This window comes from Psittacula echo (assembly GCF_963264785.1).
Source record: "Psittacula echo genome assembly, chromosome: 7".
In the NCBI taxonomy this organism is placed as follows: Eukaryota; Metazoa; Chordata; class Aves; order Psittaciformes; family Psittacidae; genus Psittacula; species Psittacula echo.
The window spans coordinates 21,534,051-21,557,446 of record NC_137740.1 but is presented as its reverse complement, the minus strand read 5'-3'; the positions used below and the strand labels follow the sequence as shown (position 1 = coordinate 21,557,446).

Sequence of the window (23,396 nt, the reverse complement as noted above, 5' to 3'; positions counted from 1 at the left end):
CCCAAGGGGCTGCCATCAAGAGCCAGGCATGAACCCTGCCTATAAGACAAGACCTTGGGACCAGCCAGAAAAGGCTTCTCAGAGCTACACCCATTGCCAACCTGGCCTTGGGGGTTTATAAACCACCCTATGATCTATCTCAGTGAGTCTTTACTAGGGGAGGAATCACACTCAGCATATGTGACCATCCCTCTGTGAAGCCAAACCAGGTAAAATAATCAAGACAATGGGAGAGGTAATCTGCAGGATTTAGTGAAAAGTGTGATGTAAAGGCTCAAGATTAGTATCAGCCCTCTCTGACATCTTCATTGGCAATGGCAATTAGGGACTAATTAGCATGTTAATAACATTTAGTAGGAGATAATAAACTGGAGAGGATGGAACAGAGCAAAACAATCTGAAGGGGACCCTGGAGAGATAAAAAAAAGCAAAACCACAGAACAAATTCAGCTTCTGCAGTCCAAGGGTAAAAGCAACTGGAGCAGATGCTGTGGATGGAGGAAGAAGGCAGGAGCAGGGAAGTGAAAAGCAGTTCGGCATGGGAGCAGCATGTGGGGCAGATGAAGGAAGCCTGTACACTGGCTGCCCTGCAAACCAGGTCTTGCCTGTGAGCAGCTCAGCGAGCGAGACAGTCTGCAAGGTTTCACCAGGAGAGCTGAAGAAGGACCAGCACTGCATGCTGGCAATCTGCAGGGCATCCTGCTAGGTGCCTTGTAAGAAAGACTAATATCTCAAGTAGAACCATTAATGCAACTTGACTTCATCTGGAGCCATTTCACCTCAGGAAGCTTCATTGCATGAACAACTCCCCTCCAAACAGAAGCTGCACACCTGGTTCCCAGGTGGTTTGGACATGCATGAGAAGAAGAGAGGTAACAGAGAGCTGCTGCCTTCACCCCAGCCAGGCAAGGTGGAGGGACAGCAGTAACTACACAGAGCTAACAGCTGTGCTCACGCTACTCAAAGGGACCCCGTACTCCTCAGGTGTACTTAGAAGTAACTCCTTCCCCTCCGCAGCAACTCACACTGCTGTTTTTGCTCACTGCACACCGTGTACTGACCAGCATGAAGTGCTGGATGCCCCTGCCCTCCAGCCACACTGAAGCTCCCCTGTGTCTCCTCCATCACACGAGCCCCTGGACTCTGCTTTGTGAAAGCTGCACCATCACTGTCTTACTGGGACACAAGATGAGGGATGGACCCTCATGGTCCCTCAAGGTGGGACACCTTGGCATTCCTTGTCCTGGTATCACTGCTAGTCTACACTTACTTATAAGACAGATAGAATTGTTTTCTTGTAAGAAAATCCTATAATAACTCAAATTACCAAAACTGTGTAATCTGATTGTCTTTCTTATGCGGATCCTAAAGGACCTGCACCTCCTGGTGCAAACTGGGTGGCTGCAAAACCAGGCAGGAAGCATGAGCTCATGGTGGGAGGATGGTTGGGCTGCAACCATTCTCACACTGCTCTGGGAGCCCCAAGAAAGGCAGACAAAACAGCACAAAACACACCTTCAGCAGCAATCCTAACTTGGCAATTACAATAGCAAGGGAGACTTTGCCCATCCCCATGATGTACAGGGTGAACAGGAGAGCTAAGACAGGATCACCTGATCTCTGCAGCTCTGCTTCACCAACAGTTCTTTCTGCCAAATAAAAAAATAGCAGCCAGCAGGATTGCAAGGAAACAGCTGGGCTCATTAAAAGCACCCTTCATCCTGAGAAACAACTGCTCCTTCACTTCTCATCTGGAGCCTTACATCCCCAAACCCCGGTGCTCCACAGCTGGGCATCCCTGAGAGTCTCCTCTCCCAGTGCCTGATGATTCAGGCAGACCAAGTAGGACTTGAGTCACTGCCACTTGTCCCCACCAGCAGGAAACAAGTCACACCAGTCATGTCACAGTGTCTCCTCCAAACGGCTCCTCCAAACCCCTGATGTCTGAGTGCTCCAGCCCTTCCCTGGACCATTTGGAGAGTTTAAAAGTGCAAACAATTCAAGGGAAACCCAAATTTCTAAGCTGCCAGGACAAGTATTATAGGATGCAGGAGCTCTGGAGCATCTGGGCTGTGTAGCCGCCCAGCATCAGGAAGGGGCAGGAGTTTTATTGTCCAAAGGGGGATTAAAGTGGTTCCTGCTGCACGAGTATCTGATTTGTGGGCTGTTCTCAGGCTGTCCTTGCTGCCAGGTCTTGGGCAATTTGATGACTTTTGTTGCAAACTGGAAGAACAGGAGGCATATGTGAAGGAGGAAATCTGCATTCCTCTCGCCTAAGAAATCCCTTCTCACTTTCCCCCAAATCACACATACACCCAACCTCAGCCTCTCCAGGCTGGCTTGGACACCGGCTCCCCTCCCACACCCAGATGACCTACTCATCCAGAAATGGCCAGGGTCCACATCTGGGGCGTTATCCTCTCCTCCTTTCCTTCCCTGCCAGAGTCCTGCCTGCAAACCCCTGCGGGGGGACACTTCACCCTCTGCTGCTGAGTGGGGAGGGGGGAAATGCCAGATAAAACCAGTCTCTTCCAGCAGCATCAGTGTAAATGGGACCTCAAGGCTCCAAAATGCACTGCAGCCGTTCTGCAAACTGCATACCAAGCACCTCCATACATCCTCTTCCAAAGGCATGCCTGGTGGCTTGCCAATGTCGGATGTTGTACTTCTTTGTTCATATTTCCCACTAAAAAATACACATTAGGTGCTCCTTTCCTATCAGACCAGAGGTCCACCAATACCAGACAGCGATGTGACCCACTGGGCAGAGGTGGTGGACACAGCAACGGACTTGGCACCCAGGTCACCATGCCTTGATTTCTACAGCATCTCCCCTTCCTCAGATGCCTCTTCTGTCCCTGGAAGTGCTCTGCAGGATGCAGAGGTGGGAAAGGACACACAAAAATCTGAAACTCTGAGATAATGTCACCTCAGGCCATGAGACCATGCATTTACAGGCAGAAGGCCAAAACCTGCCCAAGAACCTGAGCCTTCTTGAGTCTGTTGTGAAAGCCTGTGAGAAAGGTATGCATCAGGAGGAAAACCATCTGAGTATGAACAGAGTCCAAATGTAAAGCAACAGAGAGCCCCCAGTTAGGGAACCAACTGCTGAGAGATTCTCCTTGCTTACTTCCACAGCACATTACCACTGAACCCTAATGATGTCACCTGCCAACCTGCTGAACAACGTCTGAGGTGACACCTCCCAGGGTGGTTAAAGCAAAGAGTGACCAGCGTGTCACCAGCATGGAAAGGTGCCACCTGAGAGGGGTAAAGCAGGCAACCAGTGCAAACCAGCCTCTCCATCCTCGTGGCTGAGCAAAACTCACCTCCAAAAGAAAACCCCAGCCCTGAGGCTCAACTGTGCTGCTCTGGAGTATTTTCTCACTGGTGAAAAGGTGAAGCTGAGACCTCACATGAAAACTGTGGGGAAAAACCCAGCAGCACTGGGTTAAGCAAGCCCCTGCAATCTGGTTATGGAGCGTCTGCCTGTGCAATCTTGGCTTTGCAACGGGTTTGCAGGTCCATTAAACAAAGTGAGACAGAAAATTGGACGCCAGCACTTGCTCCGTGGAGCGAGAGCCACCCAGCTCCAAGCCCATCTCACCAGCGCCTCCTGAATTTCTTTTCCCCCTTTCTAAAGAAGATTAAACACAAATCCTGAGTCGGACCCAGATCAAACACAACCTCACACGTGCTCAAGGGGAACAACCAACCACTGCAGCGGTAGGAATGAAGCAGTCCTTGCATAGACCTTTCTGACCCCATTTCCACACCCAGCTGGATTTAGGGCTTCTCAGCTGGGGAGGGACCCTTCTGGGTAAGAAGAGAAAAGGCTCCAGGGTGGACCCTACTTCTTCCTATTCCAGGAAGGCCAGAGCCCCTTTGAACTCCATCCTTCTGCTGGAAAGAGTGAAATCTAGAGACAGAAACACACCCCCCAATGCTAATCTAGACTTACACCTTCCCTAGCCTCAATCACTGTTGTGCTGAAAACTTCACCAACCTGTGCATGTGCCAGGCAGCCCCACGACAGACAGACCAGCTGGATGTGATCTGCTACACCAGCATTAATGGGCAGCTGAATTTCAGCCACTAGATTTGATCTTTTAAGCACCAGCGCCTTGCCCCAGGCAGCCAGCAAGACTGTTATTAGGGCTCAAGGCAGCATGGCTGCTGAATGCTTTCCCTGCAAGCACTGCCCCATGAAAGGATGCACAATTCCCACCACGGTACCCCTCATTGCATAGATATTGGATTTGGGAAATACTTTTTCGCTGCAGGCAAAACATTTTTTTCCCTCATGCCTACCCTTTCAAATGAGAGATTTTTAACTCTGCCTGCTGAGCTCCCCAGCTCTTTGCAGCAGGCACCACCAAACACCTGGGGAAAAGCCAACATGTGGCTAGATGGTAAAAGCAGGTCTGCCACCAAAAGCCACTGGCATCCCAAATTTCACCCAACCCCACCCCTCCAGTGCAAGGGAAGCCTGAAGAAGAGCAAACCTGCAGATGTATGGGTGACATGGTTCAGTGTGGGGTGTCCCTGCCCATGGCAGGGGGGTTGCAACTAGATGATCTTAAGGTCCTTTCCAACCCTAACTATTCTATGATTCTATGATTCTATGTAGCAAGCAACTGAAAGGTGTTGGAGGATGGTGGAGGCAACAAACAACCCCACGCACCAGCATCTCACTGTGAAAGAGCTCAGTGGCCCCATCCACAGGCTGGGGAGCTGGTGAGGAGGGGCTGGGACCCCCTAAAAGCCTGCAAACAGCTTTAGAACAGCTCATGGCAGGAGCAGAGAAACAGATGCATACTTCAGGGCAGACTATAAAAGCAAGATAGGACACCACCTCCCTTGCTATAGCAGCTAAAAGTCCTCCTGAAACAGCTCCCCAAGCAGAAGCATAGGACCACCTGAGAAACTCATGCCAAAGGCTGCAAGGTGCCCTGGTGCTGCTATGGTGCATGCTGGATGCAATGGGCATCCTCAACCCAGCACAAACAGCCTTGTCCTGGGCTGCTCCTCCAGGAACTGCTGCAGCTTTACAATATATCTTTGGACGTAACAAGACCCTGTTTTGCTCCCTACCATCACTTGTTACTGCAGCATGTAAAAAAACCCCTTTGATAATCTTGTTTACCAGGTTGCAAACTCACTCATCAGTTTCAGGGATAAGGATATGTGGAGTCCTTGCCTTACCACACTATGCTTCTAATGATCTCAAGATCCTCAATGGGGAATCATGCCCGGTTTCTGCAAACTATTATCTAATCTAATTCCCTCCATCCTGTTACTTAAGGATTTACAACACACAACCTCCCCTGAAATGGTTTCTGGTAAATTCTTTGAAAGCTCTTCTGGTCCTCACATCATCGTCAGGGTCAGCCACGCATTAATGGCAAAGTATTTATGCATCAGGTAACTCGTTCCCTGGCAAGAGAGTTTGTCTATGCTTTTTAAATTCAGGAAGCAATTAATAGTTGCCACAAAAGCAACATGCTTCTCTTGGGTGAAGGCCATAAAGCCCTGAGTCACCATGGGGAATTTGGATACCTTCATCTCAGCAGACACCTTCCATGAGTGTGGTGGTCACAAAGTAAATGCTAATGCTGAATAATTGATGCTGGAGAGCTGTGACTCCAGCTTCCTGAGCCAGCTTGAGATGGCCATTTTAAGGAACAGCACTGCCAACATCAAGAAGTCAAACATCAGCATCTTCCAGCTTTCCCTAGAACAGGAGAGCTTCCTACTGAAAAGTAGGAAGGACTTCATTAAATCCCTTGGCTCTGGGACCTGCAGCTTTAAAGCAAAAATGTTACAGATATTGCTGTGGATGAAGCCAGGCTCCCAGCAGAATCTGTAGGTCTGACAAAGTATCTTGTAGAAAGGTGGAAAGTCCCAGTCCCTGAAGCCCAGCATCCTCCACTCTTACCAGAAACTCTGGTCCTGAGAGCCCAGCATCCTCTGCTCACACCAAAAACCCAGTCCCTAGAGCCCAGCATCCTCCATTCACACAAAAAAACCCCAATCCCTACAGTCCAGTATCCTTGGCTAACATCAAACTGCAGCAGCTGGAAAGCAGAGGCAGAAGCATCCACCACATAGTGTTTCCTCCTTCCCGACCAGCACAGACATCTCTCAGGGAAAGAGGATCCACTGACTGCATCCCACTAAAAACATCATCCTGCTGCAGAGCTCCCCAGGTTTTAGGAGAGAAGCTCCCTTTCCAATGCTGCCCCCCTTGAAGCCATCAGAAAGGAATGATTTCCAGGCTTACCCCTCTGTGCTAGACTTCAACCAGCTGCAGACAGGCCTATGCATATCCTCTTCCTAATCCTTCACGCACAATCCCTAGACAGTCCCTGGCTTTTATTATTTTCTGGCAGGAAAAAGCACTACGTTAACCCCTATGCACAGGCTGCAGCCTGAGCATCTCTCAGCACATCCCAACTTGGGTCCAAATTATAAATGAAATGTTCACGTAACAAAAGAACTGGTGAGGGCGAATTGCCCATTAATATTTTAAATCCCTGCTAATTCTTATTTAACGACCTGTCCAAAAAGTCCTTTCTAATTGCTTCATACAGTGATGGGCCTAAAGCATTTATTGATATAGACCATAGAAGACTCTTCCAGTGAGGGGCTGGAAGCCAAGGGACAGAGCAGACAGCAGCATCACTGGCTGTCCACCGAGACAAGGACCCTGCACTCCTCACTTCTGGCAGCAGAGACAAGGACCCTGCCACTCTTCCCTTCTCTGCACAGCAGTTCCCCTGGCTTCAAGAATACAAGATGAAGTCCTAACTGGAAGGTATTTTAAGGCACTGAGAATGAGGGAATGTCTATATGTATGCTGAAAGGTCCTGTCCTTAGCATGATGCTGTAAAACTCTCAGGAGATGGAGCCACACCTTATGTGCTGGCTCCAGCTAAAGGACAGAGGTTTCCAGACATGAAGACAGTATGCTGGTGGCACACAAGAAACCCTCACAGGGCTGCAGGACAAATGCGGACAGGATTCACATTCTAGAGACATGCTGTTCCCGGGAGCACCCCCTGCAAAGGGAGATCCCAAGATGTGGGCTGCGGTCTCACCAGCCAGGAGCAGAACATCCTCCATCTCCAAGCCTAAGCTCCTGAGGGACTTGAGGCTTCACCCCAGGAGGGAGCAGAGCCCTGCAACATGCTCAGGAGTCAGGTGAGGCTGCAGCCAGGAGCCCCTCAGTCCCCAAGCTCTGTGCTGACCTTGAAACACCGGGCGGGTAGCTGCCATCACTGGCATCATATGATCCGTTACAAAACACAACAGGCTCTACTTAGAGGTTACACACTGCAGGACAAATTTAACACCCAAGAGCGTTCCCAATCCCACTGGAAAAATTCCTGGCAGGGGCTCAGTAATCGCCCACTACTGTAAGTGGCCAACTGCCATCACATCGGTTCAGCTCCAGACACAAGGACATTGTTCCCTATTTCTGATGGGAGAGATGCTTCAGCTGATGGATGACATCACACAAGATGATGAATCCCTCAGTGGCAGGTGGGCCTTGAAGCAGAGAGTAAAAGGAATCTGGAAAAGATGCTGTTCCCAAAAGCCTTCACTTGTTTGAGAAAGGTACTTAAGGACTGCGATTAAAAGTTGCGTTGAAGGCACCCTGACTATAAAGCTAAGAAATCCATTAAGAGATCTTTGGGGAGAATGGTGCTCTGGGGGACATGGGAATAACAAGCAGATGGAATGGAGGCATCCTCAAAGGATACCCAGTCCAGAGTCTAATGCCCAGGGACTTCCCAATCCTGTCATGAGAAAAAAAGGCTCAAAACCGGTAGAAATTGTCCCTGCTGCCATCTCACCAGCTGTAGGCAAACTCTTCCAGAACCATGCTAGCTTTTTTCAGAGGTGGAGCGGGCAGATGCAGCTCTGAAGCAGAGCCAGGAAAGGCACAGGGCAGGCAGGGTGGGAGAGGCTTTCCCAGAAGCAGATCTGGTCCCAGCTCAGCACTGAGCCAGACCTTGCCACTCCCTCCTCCTCCTCTCCTTCCCTTTCCTTTCGACTGGCCCCAGCCCCGCATTTCTGAAGCAGCAAGAGTCAGCTCTGCCGATGCTGCTATGGGGCCCTGAGCCAGCTCTGGCTATAACCTCAGAATGAAAACATCATCTCTGAAACACAGCAACAGGAAAAACAGACAGGCGGACATGTGTGCACACATGAGCATTCCTGTAGTCAGGAGAGCTCCTACATCAGTGGCAAGGTTTGCAATAATGGGCAATTTGGGGTACCTGTTTTGACCTGCAGGCTCTGATTTCAGGGAAGGGTGATGCTGTGCTTGGTTAGGGTGGGCTCACAGTGAGCAGAATGGACAGTGCTTCCTTCCAGCCCCTGTGAACACAAACCTGGAACCTGACCTGGAACCTGCTGCTCCTGGTCCAGTTTGCTTTCCAGCCTACTCTAAGAGCCTGGCACTATCCTGGTCATGGTGCTTATGGGAGGAAAGGAGAATTGCTGACAGGCAAGTGGGGATGCTCAGAGAAGGACCGGCTTGGGTTGTGGGCACCCCCAGCACCTGCTGCTAAGACCAGGTTGGGAGTGCCAGCATGGAGGCGATAGAGGCAGGTCAGACCAGTGACAAGATGACAGAAAATGTTGTCGGGCCATTGGCTATTTTTATCTGCAAGGACCAACACTTAATACTCTTGTATCTCCCACAAAATGTCACTTGAGCTCCAGCAGAAAGCTTACACTGCTCACAGACAAGGGCTGAAACCTGAGCGTATAATCCCTGCTCCAGTCAAAAGTTTTAGTGGGATTCACAGCGTCTGGACAGGGGAAGATGAGGGAAAAAAAACCCAACCCTTTCCCCTGAGAAATGATGGCTGGGGCAGAGGAGAAAGAGGACACGCAGGTTCCCTCCTGGCACCATGTCTCTCTGCAGGGTCAGCTGCCACATCTGTAGGGCAAAGGAGACTTTGCAAGCCCTGCAGCTACATAGTGGCCTCCCAGCTCAACGAGATTTTAGCTACCCTAAGAGAGTCTTTAGAGGACAGTAGAAGGCAGAGCCCACAGAGGGGTTTTGCATCGGGTCAGGGTAGGAGTCTCCATGGAGGTATCACTGCCACCCATCTTGGCAATTCCCTCCTCTCCACTGAGCATCTCTAACTACTTCAAACACCATCTCCTCACTGCCCTCCCCTCTCATCGCAAAGCCCAGAATGAGAGATGCCTGGGGTGCGAGGAACAGAGGCTTCCCTTACTTAATAAAGCCGAGGTAGAGCAATGCCGTTATTAACAGCAACCTGCCCCTCCCTACTGATGGCCGGAATATTGCACTGGTAATCCCAGAGGAGCACCCCAGCGCTGCCCTGACAGTGGATGCAATAATGTGGCCCCTCTGGGACTTGGCGCTGCTCTTTTATATTGTGGTGAGTGTAAATGCCAAGGGGGTCCTTTCCCAGATCCTCCTTTACACTGCAAGCAGGATTCAGTATCAGGGATGGATGGATACCCCCTCACTGATCAGGCACAGGACTCCTGGGATTTAGGACAGTGTCTTTCGGAGGGGGGCCAAAAACTAGGGATTAAAGAGCTCTGTGCTGGTACATGATGCGACATAGAGATGTCTGGTGTGCTCAGAAAATTAGGATACCACATAAAGAGCTTACATAGAAACCTACAGGAGGTGAATTTTGCTAGGGGCAAAAGGCCTGAGCTCACATGTGCCTGAGAGCTGTTTTCAGTCACTCCCAGATGGCTTTTTTTCCCCATCATGCTGCCTTCTATAAAATTAAAAAGACTGGCCAAAGCGGTCAGGATGGAGGAGTGGGCAAGGAGAGGACTCAGTGCAGGACTGGGCCAGCCCCTCTGGGCTCTGCAGCCCCTGGGAATGGTGGCAGGATGCTGAAGAAAGGGGCACAACCATTGTTTCCCAGCAGAATGTGCAGCACTCAGCACAAGCAAATAACAGACACTGACAGGGAAAATCAGCTCTGCTAGCCCCAGAAATCTTCTCTTACATCAAGGAGTGGGGTAAAAACCCCCGGGAAAATGGTGCAGAGGCAAAACCCGCATTCCTGAGATGGCCAAAAAGTGATCACATCTATCTCCCATTTCTAAAATCCATTTCTGAAGCATTGCTGGCCAAGAAACTTCAGTTGTTTGAACATGGTTAAAGCAAATATATGCAAAAAAAATCATAGAATCTTGTAGGTGAAACTTAAATGATCTCCACAAACATCTTGCATATTTTCAAGGACACTAAGGAAATTCACATTTTTTACCCCCATTTTGTGGACTTAAAATACCCCAAGGGAAAAAGTTATTTAGAACTACTTATGAAACACAAAGCATAAAAAGCCTGTAATTATTTCTCTGCCAAGGGCTTGTCAATTTGAAAATCCCCGCTCTTGAACAACTAATCCTTATGGGAAAAAAAAATGCAGCTTCGGCAAGATGCATCGTCAGTTGACTTTTGCTGCACTTTTCCAGCACAAAGGCACTAAAGTGGAAAGCACAGATTTGAGTTTTGTTCTATTAGCAACTTTCACCTACAACGTGCCTGATGTACTTCCCCAGCTGACCAAGCAGACCTGCAAAGCATTGTCCCAAGGTGAGACCAGCAACTGCTCTGCATGAGGATGGTGCTCTGCAGGCATCAGGCCAGGGAGGGAAAGACAAGGCAGATCTTTGGAGGCAGAAGTGCCTGAAACGGGCCAGTGCAAGGTGGGGGTATATTTACTTTAAAAGCCAAGGATTCAGGGAGTTCCTGAGATTTTTGTTGTGCAGTTGGAAACAGATAAAGACATTATTGGCATGGAAATTGTTACTTCCTCTGGAGGATGGGGATGGTCCGTCTCAGAAGAGCAGGGTGGATTTGGGCTCTCTGGTTTAGCAGCCAGATTCATCACTTCAGGTTATGCCGCCTGGATGAAGATGGGTATCATCAGTGCTTCTGAACCTGGTTGGCCATGAAGAAATGGTCCTATGAATCTAACTGTGTCCCCATACATATCCCAGCATCAAAGTATTGATCATGTTTCTTCCATCCTCACTCCAACCATAAAGAGCTAGTTTCGCCATGAGGCGAGGGGAAGAAGGTGAAGCACTGGGAGCAGGCAGGATCCCAGCACGTTTGGCCAGAGGTCGTTTCCACTGCAAATACTTACCATGAAACTAAAAACGGGATCTGGTGGTGGTTCACAAAACAGCACATCTGGAGAAAGAGCACTTCTCCCCCAGCCCTGCAAGGGGTGACAGCTTGGGGCCCTGGCTCCACATCTCAGCCAGGCAAAAAAAGATGCAAAGGTTATTTTGGTGCTGTGAAGGAAACTCCTGTAAAGATGCTGCCATGGGCACAGACTCTTTGGTTCTTGCTAGGATCCAGACAGAGGCTGCCAGCATGTGCACACCAGCAATCCTCCCCAGCCTGGCGTGCCTCTAGCAGGCTACATGAGAAGCATGTTACACCAGGCAGAGTGGGTGAGCAACCCAGCAACATCTGCAGCCTGGCACCCATCCATCAGTGCTGCCCAGGTTTGGAGTGGCAGAGCAGAAGGCACCGTTACACACACATCTTGCACAGCAGGGGCCAGAAAATCTCATCCCTGCCACGGGCAGCTTTCACCCTGCCAAGGATAAACACCTCGCTTGGACCTACTTTCCCCATGCAGGGCCCTTCACCTATCTCTGATGTCTTCTGTCATTACTTTCCCCTAAACCATCTCCATAACAGCCCCTCCCATCAACATGGGTTTTGATGTCCTCAAGGTAATGCATGCAGGAAGCCTCTCCCACTTTCTGGTTAACCCTCCTTTCTAGGGCCAGAGCTGAAACAAGCTCAGACTCAAGAGCCCAACCTACAAGACTTTAAGCTTCATTAAAGTTTTAAGCCAGTCCACTGAGGTTGCTCTTTCAGCCTTTCATAATTACGGATGCAGAAGGAAGGAGCAACATTCACCTGATCAGGCATCAAGAAAATTCAAACACTTAATGGCTTTCCTAACCAAGCTCCCATGTCCACATCACTGTTTAAAAGGATCTGTTCGATACCACTCCAGTGCTCTGCCAGGCAGCAGAGATGCTGAGATATACATAATTCAGTATTTCAGTTCCACATCACCAATCCAGAAGGCCACCCATTTGGCAAAAGCTAGACTCAAGACACATAAGCCTAAGCCATCCCACCACACCAGAGACCACAGGCACCCAAGCCAAGAGGATGATTGGGCTCACAGACAGTGTTCATGTGAGTAAGGGGCCCTCTGCTCTTCTTGTACCCAACACCTGGAGTTCAGCATCTCCATCAGGCAATTCAGAGCTTGGCTTGCCTGAACCACATTCTCAGAAGAACCTTTTCCTTCCCTTCAACCCTTGTAGGAGTCTACAGAAAGTGGTCTGTAAGCAGAGAGCAGACTGTCACCCCATCGTCGACACCCAGCACGAGGCTGGGGTCCTGCATACTCAACGCACACACAGCACAGCTGCCATTCCCTCCTCTCCTGTTGCCTGGATGGTCCTCTCTAAGACCAGAAATGGAAAAGATGCCTCAAAAGGGTGTTCAAAGGCAGTTCCAACCTGGGCTTGACACAGAAGTCATTGGGCAAGAGTTTTGGGGTTGTGTCTTGACAAACATCCATCTCCACAATCATCAACCATGAATTTAATCATCCAAAGGCATCAAAATCATCCCTGTGGAGGCACTTGTGAACATATGCCATTTCCCAAATTGCATTTCCCTCTTCCTGTTTAGACAGACTACTGCAGAGGTTAGCAACATTTTGCATAGCTAAGACACTGTTTTCCAGGAACAAAGACTTAACAGAGCTGGCAAGTGCCAAGCAGAAATTTTGACAAGGAAAGCATTCTTATGTTTTTACAACAGTTGGGGTTGAAGGAAAGAAATGACAACACTGACTCCTACAAATTAAAAAATAAAAATAAAAAAGAATAAATAAAATGCTGCAGCTGAGAACTGCCTTCATGTCCCCTAAGCTATTTCTCTCCCCTTTCCAAATTTTTGCTGCCAAATGTTTCCCTGAGCTTTCAATAGCAAAGAGAAAATTCCTGCCTCACTCTTCCTGCTCAGCTACCTTGGGCAATGTTATGCAGTGAAAAATGAACTTTTAATGTGGCTCCACTGGCCCCAGACAGAGAAGGAGCCCTCAGCACACACAGGTTCCAGGTTCATCCAAGGAGCTCTGCACCACAAAACTAGAGTACAGGATGCACGTCACAAAGAGATGAATCGCATCCAAAAGGTAAATTATCCAGGAATCACTCTTGCTTCTTGTTGTGTTTTTAAGACCTCACTTTGCTCCCTCGCAGGGCAGGGACCTTACCCAGAGGGATTTCAGGGGCAATAGTGGTTATCATTCCAGAAGAACAGACATACCAGGGAGGGAGACTGCACAGTGGTGGCAGGGGCAGAGGACAATAGGCTGAGGTGTGAGAGTCATGTGAAAAGGGATTTGTTCCACTGTCAAGGACAGAAAGCTCTCCCTAAGAGCAGTGTTAGGAAATGAAGCCCACAAGGGAAGGAGAGGGGCAAGGAGTGGCAAGAGACAATGTATGGACGATGGAGACAGGGGGACAGCTGGGGAGGATCAATGCTGAGCTCTAATGGGCTCGCAAAGCATGAGTACCAGCTGAGGAAGCCTCCTCCAGCATGCCTTCGACACATTTGCCCCAGGAGGAGCAGGATGCCTCTGTGCAGGACAAACCTTTCATCTGCAGGCACAGAGCCCCAGCGACCCTTGGACAAGAAGCACCTTTGCCTGCCAGGATGTGCTGTGATACAGAGGAGAGCAGTCCTCCTACCAATTCATGCCTTCATCCTATTGATTCATGCCTGGGAGAAACTACAACACAAGCTCTCGATTGCCTTCAGTCAAAGGTAGCCCAAGGTGGAAAACATAAAGACAGACATGATGTAAAAATAAGGCAAATCTGGAGAGAGTCTGAGAATTCATGCTCCCTATTCAAACATGCCCAGCAAGACATTATGATAATGAACAAATCCTTTTTTAGATAGATACATATTTCCAGCCCCATTTTCATGGGTAAAGGAGCCAAGTCTCAGCCAGGCACCAGTGCAGGAGACTTGAACCCAAAACAGGATTGTATTCATAGGCATGGGCAGTGCTCTACTGAAAACAGGTAGGTGCATGCAAGCACACAATGCAATATAATAAATTGTTTGCATTGAAAACAACATGATTTTGCCCCTGTATTGAGAGATGCACATGCCACCCTCCTCAAAACTCAAACCCCCGTGGGAAGAAATCACCATTTTCAGATAGCCAGTCTACAAAATGCAGAGCACCTGCAGGATCCCCGACAAGATGAAGAAATTGGTCTTTTATTAATAAGATCCCAGCAAAACATATAAGAAAGAAGGCAGAGCCGTCTGATAGAGAAAGGCTATCAGATAAGATAGGCTCAGGCTGCTACAGGCCTCTTGCAAAAGCTTCAGGATCTGGCTGTTCGTAAATATTTGGGATGGGAAGCCAGGAATTACAGACCCCTTCTCCTGGGCAACCAAGGCTTGATGATCTTAAAAATAATCAAACAGATCTGCAAGAAGATGTCTGCTGGTTTCACAGAAATGCACAGACAACCAGAGTGCATCCATTGCTCCTGAGCACCATCATGAGAAGGCACCCAGGCACCAGCTGACTTCCTTCTGGCCAGACATGATTTCTTCCAAGTTAAAAATATCGAGGAACAAAATGGAGGTTACGGGCTAGTGTAACTGCAGCTATAGGCTTTCGCACACATCTGCATGGTGCTTGGCATGGCAGGGAGCGCTGTTTATCTCCACACACCTCCCTCTCCTGAAATATGTGAATACACAGAAATTCAAATTCCTCATGAAAACACATTTATGGGGGGAAAAAAAGAAAATTGGGCGGTCAATCCCAGTATCTAACCCGTATAAAATCTGAACTTTTTTTTCCCTGCTTTAGAACTACTCTTTACTCCTATTACAGAGGAGATGCTTCATTAAACTGCAGGTACAGGCACAGGCTCTAAGCCCAGGACCCTGTTCCCACTTCCCCACTTTACATTTGCACCTGCAGAGGGCATACGACAGAGACAAAATGGAGTACAAAGGGACAAAGAACATCTTGAAAGGAAAAATACCCAGGACACCACTCTCTTTTCCACCTCCCACAGCCTTGGCCACAGCTTCTTCCTCAGACATCCTCCAGCATTACAGCATGCTGAGTAGCCCCTTGGCTGAACACCACAGGATTCAGCAGAAATGGGGAGCCATGAATCCAGATCCAAACCAGATTCAAACCACTGGGTTTTCTCTTTCCCCAGAAAGGAGCAGGACTTGCAGCCTTGTGAGCAGAAGAGGAGACCCTCACCCCTCAAAGTGCCTTTTCTCCCCCTCCAAGGCAGAGGGTGCTTCTGGGTCCCCCAACTAAACCATGGGGCAAATGTACAGGATCAGAGTCAGAAACTGCTGTGGGTTTGGGTATGTTGAGACAACCCTGGGACAGGGACAGACAGAGGAGCTCATCCTCCCTGGCAGCACACATGGCCACTGGCAAATCCTGCCCACATGCTGGCCAGTCTCTGGCATAGCCAACACCCAAGACCACGATCCAAAAACAGCTGGGGTTGACCACAGCATCGAGTTTAGACCCTGCCGGAAAGCTCCCCAAGGAAGTACTGAGCAAGAAACCCAATTGTGGGCGCCCTCAAATCCGTGGCTCAGCAAATCCCTCCCTGTGCCTGGAGGCTACAAGCAGGTGAAGAATCAGCGAGGCAAGGGCTGGTGAGCTGGGACAGAAGAGGACCTCAGCTGTCTCTCCAGCTGATGGGGACAAAATTCTCATCAACCTGAAATAAACCCCCCCTTTCCTCCCCCAGCCGATTTCTTTTCAATGTCTTCACTGGGTTTGCAAAGATCTGAAGCAGTTCCCGCAGATCCAAGCACCCTGATAGACACTGATCAGGGAGAACTCTGACACGGGGAGAAAGAGAGAGAAAGGGAAAACCAGCCATTGCAGGTCTGAAATAAGATGGCAGAAACCACAGAGAGTCCCAAGGATGCTCAGGTCCCAGCCTTGCCAGCACCAACCCACAGTCTCACTGTCAATGATCAGGAGAAAGGGTGACCTCAAAGCTACCCCTGGTCCCTGCTACAAAATAACATACGATGAGTATATTCAGCTGCCTTGGTCCCAAGCTAAGAAACATTGCTCCCTTCCAGGCCTTTCTATGAAACATTAGTTGCAAGACTGAGACCCAATTAAGGGCAGAGTGAAGGGGCAGGATGTCAAATCTGTCCTCTACTCCATTTGGAAAAGGAAAGCCCCACAAGTGAGAAGACAGGGGGTAGCAGAGATGGAGGCAGCGTGGATTTTGCTCACCTGGCATTTCCAGTGCAGAGCCCACAGCGGCCTCCACAACACACCTCTCATTGCTGCATCCCACCGCTTCCCCACTTCCCTCCCACTCCCACCAGCACAACAAGGCAACCTAATAACAAAAAACAAAGGACCAGCACCTGGTCCTGGCATGGCAGCACCCACCACTATAACCCTTGTAGGGATGGGGCCAGATTCGACTGCCCCAGAGCTGCGCTCATCCCAGCCCACAAGTCAGCATGTTTCCTCCAGGAGCTATGGGGAAGGAGGCAAGGATAGAGAGGCATTTGCTACAGGAAACAAGGTGCTGGGTGGGGATGGAGAGCAGGCAAGAAGGATAGGATGCTCTAGAAGAAAAAATTGAGGAATGGGAAAAGAGAGACCAGCAAGAAGGATATCATGCCACAGACCTTCCATGTGCTCTGCTACCCTGTCCAGACCAGCCTGACTGCCTTCAGTGCATGGCCAGCTGGAGAACCCCAAGTTAGCACCATACTCTTCATAGGATGCCCTATAAGAAGAGAAAAGAACCTCTGGAAGGCATTCTCCACTGTAGCTGGGCTGACCCATGGCTCTCTGGAAGGCCCATTCTCTCCCATCAGCCACAAGAAGAGCAAAAAGTCCCATTTCTCCAGGCAAGAGAAAGCAAAGGACTGCAAATTACCAGCACAAACCATACAGACCATAGGAAGTCCCAGCCGGTGGGAGCAGGCAGCTCTAGAGCATTCAGTATCAGCATCACCTTATTCATTCTATCCATCTGGGATTACCTGCATCACAACCCTTCCGGGCTGGGGAAGCTGTGCTACCGTTTGCAGCTAATTGCACAATTACATTCATTACCCACATTAAGCAAGATAAACAGCCACGGTGCTTCAAACCTCTTCCCTCTTTCTCCTCTATGGCAGCAGCTGCCAGACAAGCCTCGAACCCATGAGAGGAAGCTATGCTGCACTGCCCTGCACCAGCAGATCCCACCTTCCCCCTGGGTAGAGCCCGCCGTGATCTGCCAGGACATACAAAGAGGCAGGGTGTGATTTTAAAACCCAACACTGATGGGTTTCTAAAACACATTTTCTTTTGTGTGTTCAGAGGTTGGAAGGACTTTTTTTCTTTCACATCCGGATGTGCCTCCTCATTTTAATTCACAGAGGCAGAGGTGGAGGCACCCACGTGACCCCATGACTCCAGGAGCAGGGGATTTCAGAACCAAGCAGAGAGAGCTTTGCAATGACAGCACAGAAGCTGGCAACAGCACAGAGCCATCAAGCTATGCGAAGACAGGACAAGCATCACACAACTGCCTCCCTCGGCCGGGGAGCCCGGCATGGTGGAGGCGGCTTGGGGGCTGTGGCTGCCCCTCTGCTGCCGGCGCCCACATGCCAGGCCTGCTCCAAGATGTGCTGGCCATCTGCTCCTGCCAGCCGGGGCTGGGGCCGGGGCTGGGGCTCTGCGCCGTGGCTGGGGACGTGCCAAGCCGTCCCGCCGTCGCCACGCTCCCCAGCTGCGCCCCCCATCATGACCGCACCGCTGTCAGTGCTCTTGGCCCCCAGAACCAGCCAGCAGGGCTTCTGCATGCCACTGGCATCACCCACGGTGGGGCTTTGGGATGGGGATGTCCCAGCAGCTCCAAGTTCTCCCTACAGCTCTGGCTCCACTTGGCTCATACAAACCCACTATAAGACACCTCTAGGCTTGTGGGGCTCAGGTGTTCCCATCTTCATGTGGATTTTAAGCTTCTAGGGCAGCCCCACTCTTCTCATTGCTTCCAGCACCCCTCCTCATTTATGGCCAGGTTTGATGTTACCCCTCAAAAAAACCTGCCACCCCAAAAGCCCATCTCCCTGGTCACCAGCGCAGGGGCCCCACAGCTGGGGAACATCCCCAAATCTGCTCTGCAGTCAGGGAGCTGGCCAGGGCAAAGCCTGAACCTTGTCATAGTTAAGACTTATCAGGTTTGGACAAGCGCCGGGGGCTGCTGTGAGATTCAGGATGTTCTGTAACTGATGTCCTCTGCCCCAAATAGACTCTGTCCCAGGGGCATGGCTCAAGCAGGCCCTCTTCAAGAGCCCTCCTCACCAGAGTCAGGGAAGCTCATCCAAGAATGACCCCCGGCCCCTTGAGTGCGTGGTCAGCATCACCGTCCAAACTGCCCACAGGTCCTAAGCTGTGGCCCTGAGCACCCCAAAGAGATGCCAAGACCTGGCCTGACATCCTTTGTCTTTCAACCATCCCTCTCCGGGTCCTCCCCCAAGGTCTTCCTCTTCATGAAAGACAAAGAAATGTAAAACACGTGCTTTAGTAAGTGATTCTTCAATTTCTAGAGTCCAGCAAGTCAGATGGTCTCTTAATACCGCCCATAATGCTTTCCACGGCTGTATTTATAACTAAAGGCTCTGCCATATCACGCTCTGTCATTAACCCTCTACAGCCTTCTTATAAACGGAACTCAGAGAGCAAGGAGGTCTGTCAGAAAATACTGCACCTACTCATCTCTAATAAAACATCGCAACAGTCACCACATGGAAGAGAAATCCCATCTTTCAATTAAAAACAAAACAAAACCAAACAACCAAACAAAAATCTCCACAAAATCAATTAAATAATCAAAACCAAAAAAAAAAAACCACCGACACCACAGCAGTGGAAAGTGGGATCCCAACCGCTTCCCTGATACTCCCAGCACTGATGTTTCACACGCAGACACCCCAGCTCTCCCACCCGACAAGCCAACAGAGAGGCCCCGGGGAGGATCGGCCACTTTACACCATTGCACTGCACAAGGAGTGTCAGTCACTCACGATAATTAACCAGCTATCGGCTTGAGGTAATTAGCTCAGTGCAAGAGCAGTGGCTCTTCCCCTGCCCCTTTCACACTGAAAGCCCCATTATCAGCATCAGCACTCAGACAGACGCCGGCACAGTGTTACTGCGCCAGAGTAAAACATGGGGACGAGCAGCATGGGCAAAGAAAGAGGAGGTTTCGTTAAATACAGTCATGTGTAAAGCTCAGCAGAGCCCAAAGGGAATAGCTCTCTGCATCCTTGCCGTCCCAAGGTAAGGAGTCACAGCGCAGGCACATCAGAGAGCCCAGGCAAGGGGATGGAGGAAGCAGGGACATGCGCCTACAGCCCCATGCCAAAAAAGTAAAATAAAATAAAACTCAAGGGGACAAAGATGCGATAGCAAGGGGCAGGTGGGAGCAAGAGAAGAAACCAGCAGTGGCTCAGGGATAAAACCATCACACCTCTGGGAAAACACCGGCTGCACAGCCCACTCCCAGCTCCAGTCAGACACCAAACCAAACACAGCTGGGAAATAACCAGGATAAATGATGCCATCACCAGAGCCTAGGAAATACTTGTGGCATTTTCCTTTTTCACAATCATCCTTGTCCATCCCAAAAGCCAGATGTGCCCAACAAGAAGCCAGCTGAGGCACCGATTTCTTTCCCAGACAAGAGACATAGGAGAAAGGTTCCAGGTTGGAGCCAGCTTCCAGAGCTCAGAAGCTGCAGTCAAACACACAGAGAGTAAAACCCACACGTGCTGCAAGCTGGAAAGGCATTTCTGCGGTAATATTCATCCCAGTTTCCCCTTAATGCTCCAAATAGAGGCACCGGTAAAGCAAAAAATGTGAATTAAATTGTGTTGGAAAGCTATGGGAACGGGAAGCCAAATTTTTATGAACAAGCAAGCAGGGCACCCAATCTCAACAAATTTTTGCCTTAAAAAAAAAAAAAAATCCCATACCGCAGCGCTGTCCTTCCCACTCTCACGGCAGCTAATTCTTCCACTCTTTCGTAAACATTTGAAAACAAGGTCACGCGCACAAATTCTGCTTTCAATTTGCTTTGTATCCATAGTGATTAAACTCAGACCCACAATACGGGACTTAAAGGAAAAAAAAAACAACTTTAACAAGGCCTGAAGTAGGGCTAGCCCCCAGGCACGCTCATCGGCCCACTGAAGGCCGGGGATAAGAGCATCGCCAACCACTGTTTTCTCATGTAGCAGTGACCTGGGAATGGAACCATGGGGCTTCAGCAGTTGTGCTATTGCTGTAGTGAAGGGTCCAGTCTCACAGCTACACCCTCCTCAAGAAACAACTGGCCAGGAGGCAACACAAATTTAACGGCTCCAAAACCCAGCCAGAGAACGGGGTCCGGCAGGGACAGTGAGAGTGGCATGATCAGGAAGAAAATGAAAACAGCTGCAGAGGAAAGACTCAACAACCTTCTCCCCATTCCCACTGGAAAGGTTTTTCTTTAAATAAAAGAAGGGAAAATAGTTTTCTCATTGTCTTCCCCCCCTCCAGCCCCACACTTGCCAAAGGAGCAGCATCAGAACTGGAAGCTTTAACCACCTATGTCTAAATTTCCTGCTCATCAGAGCCCCAGATGCAGGCAAAGCCTTCAGCATGTGACAGCAAAAACTTCAAATTCAGCGGGGCCTTCCCTGGTCCCTGACAAGTGCCTCAGTTTCTCCATCTGACCAGAGGGAGCAATAGCATTGTCCTGCCTGTGGGACTATTTTCCTAATAATATATAATATTTTCCTAACTCCATCCAGAACCACATCAGGGAGGATATAATGCTCCTCCTGAAGATGCTCAGTTGGAGAACAAAGCCAGAGGAGATGGGGAAAACACTTGTCCCTGTCCCTCCACAGCCTCGGGGTTACTGAGGCTCAGGCCCGGTAACCCCAAGTCTCAGGCTCCGAACAAAAGGCTCCTAAATGCCCAAGGCCCAAGCCAAGCACAAGGAAATACTTCCAAAAAGGGGAGAACTGGGGCGCGACAAGGCTGCAAGGGAGAAGCACAACTCACCACACAGCACTGTAAAGCTGACACCTCTTGGGACACACAGTGCAGAGGAAGCAGCGAAGTTGCAGGGAAGCCCTCCAGCCCCTCATGCTTTCAGTAGGGTGCTGGGAGTGGAACGAAGGGGGCTCACCGGGGGGACAAGAAGACACTTACTTCTCATAGTCCAGCTTGCAGTAGAGCTTCTTGTCGCGGTAGAAGCAGGTGGTCTGCAGGGGCTCCTTGCAGGACGCACACTGGACGCACTGCTCGTGCCACAGGCTGTCGTTGAGGCGCAGCAGGAACCGGTCCGAAATAACGCGCTGGCACCCTTCACACACCGACTTGGGGGTCGCGGCTCTGCCTACAGGAAGGACCCGGGTGCAGGGGTGGGTGGAGGGAGAGGTGGACGGGGAGACGGACCGCGCGAGGGACGAACAGAAGATCGCGCCGCTCCCGCTTCCCCGGTGCAGGCTGGTGGATCGGGTGGTGGGCGAGAGTGTGCGGGGCGCCGCTCCGGGATCCGAGGGGGACCTGAGCCTTACAGCAGCTCCGGGAGCGGGTCATCGTCCCCGATTTCGTTCCTTTTGGAAAGGTGAAGGCAGAACCGCAGCTCGGAGAGAGAGCGATTGTTTGAAAAGGATATTAAAACGAAATTAAAAAATATAAATTAAATTGTTCGATACGAAGGAAAGGCCTTCGCTGTAGTTGGGGGGGAGAGCGGGAGCACACAATTTAATGCATTCACGGAACGAAATGCGAGCGGGAAAGGCGGGCACGGGGGCACTGCTCGGGCGAAGGGAGCGGCGCGGCGCCGGGCAGGAACAAGCCGCGGGGAAAGCTGCCACCGGGGTCCCCCGGTGCCCATCGCTCATGTCCCGGCCGGCTGTGCCCTACCCTCAGGGTCCCCAGGAGGGCAAACGGGGTGCCCCGACTTACCCAGCAGGGAGGAGAACGGGGCCGCGGGGTCCAGGGCGTTCGGCAAACTCTCCTCCATCTTCAGCCCGTCCAACATGGTGAGAAGCCGGGCCGGGTGAAGGGGCCGCGCGGCCCGCCTGCCAACACAGCCCGGACTCACCGCGTTCAGCCCAGCCGCCGGCCCCACCGCTCCCGGGCGGGATTTCCCCGCCCCGGCTACCCACCCGCTCCCGGGACGCCCCGCTTCCCTCCTCCCTCCATATCTCCGGCCAGAAGAAACCCCCGAATTCCCCGCTCCAGGTTCGCAGCCCCAGCCCCAGGGGGGCTCACAGCGTCTCACCAGCCCCACGGCTCCGACGTGTGAGGCAGCCAGCCCCGGGGCCCTCCGCTGCAGCGGGACGGGAGGATACGGGACAGAATGATGCGGGACAGCCTTCGGCAGGGCTCGGCCGCTTACCTGGGACGGCCCGGGCGGAGCCTTCTTGCAGGGAGCCGGCGGGAGAGACGTCCGCAGCCACCGCTCCGGGATGATCCTGCAGCGGCTCCTGCCTCCCCAAGCTGGTTTCCCTCTCCTTCCCCGTCGCCGATGCTGCCGGAGTGGGGACCGAGCCTCGGCGCCCTGGACGGCTCCGGAGAGGAGCGCACCAACCTGCAGGGAAGCGCCCGTCCGACTGCTGCCAAGGCACATTTCCTGGAGCTGATACCTCCCTGCCCGACCCCGACCCCCACCCCCTGCCCTGCCCTCCCCTTTCCACCCCACTCGAAATAAGTTTCCTCCCCGCTCTCCTGCCTGGCTGCAGGCATCGGCCCCGCCACGCCTCGAGGGGCCGGCGGCTCTTCCCGGCTCTGGGGGGCACGACCGGGCCGCCTCGGCTCCGCTCCCTGGCTTTTTTTTTTTTTTTTTCCCTCCCTGTTATTTTTTAGAAAGCCAAAAAGAAGAAAAAGGGATAAAAAAAAAGGTGGAGGGTGGTGGCCCGCCACCAAGGCTCTCCCACTGGTGAAACCGCCTAGAAACCAGCTCCCCTTCCAGGAGAAGCCCAGGCCGGGAGTTTTTGGGAAAAGCCGATCCCGGTCCGAGGAGGCAGCGGCCGGGGCGGACTGCGGTTCCCGGCGGGGATGCGCCCCCCCGCGCTGCGCGTTGCCTCCGGCGCCTCTCTCCCGCTGCCCTGGAGTGTTTAAGGAAAATTAGTGCTGGGAGGGGAGGAGGGAAAAACAAAACAAAAACGAAGGCGGAAAGCTGCCCCGGAAGGCTCGCCGCCGGTGATGGCTGACGCCAAGCAGGGCCCGGCCCGTTACGTG

The 23,396-nt window shown here is 51.2% G+C and overlaps 1 protein-coding gene across 1 annotated transcript in view; it reads right to left on the bottom strand.

Moving 5' to 3' along the window:
• Positions 1–22,194, bottom strand: part of LMX1A (LIM homeobox transcription factor 1 alpha) — a gene marked incomplete at both ends in the record, with an annotated part of 42,421 nt that extends 20,227 nt beyond the window's left edge. Inside the window, 2 exons of the mRNA XM_080623374.1 lie at positions 21,357–21,543; positions 22,119–22,194. Coding sequence (XP_080479500.1) covers positions 21,357–21,543; positions 22,119–22,194 — 263 coding nt within the window. The remainder of the gene's footprint in view (positions 1–21,356; positions 21,544–22,118) is intronic.
• Between the last annotated feature and the right edge of the window lie 1,202 nt (positions 22,195–23,396).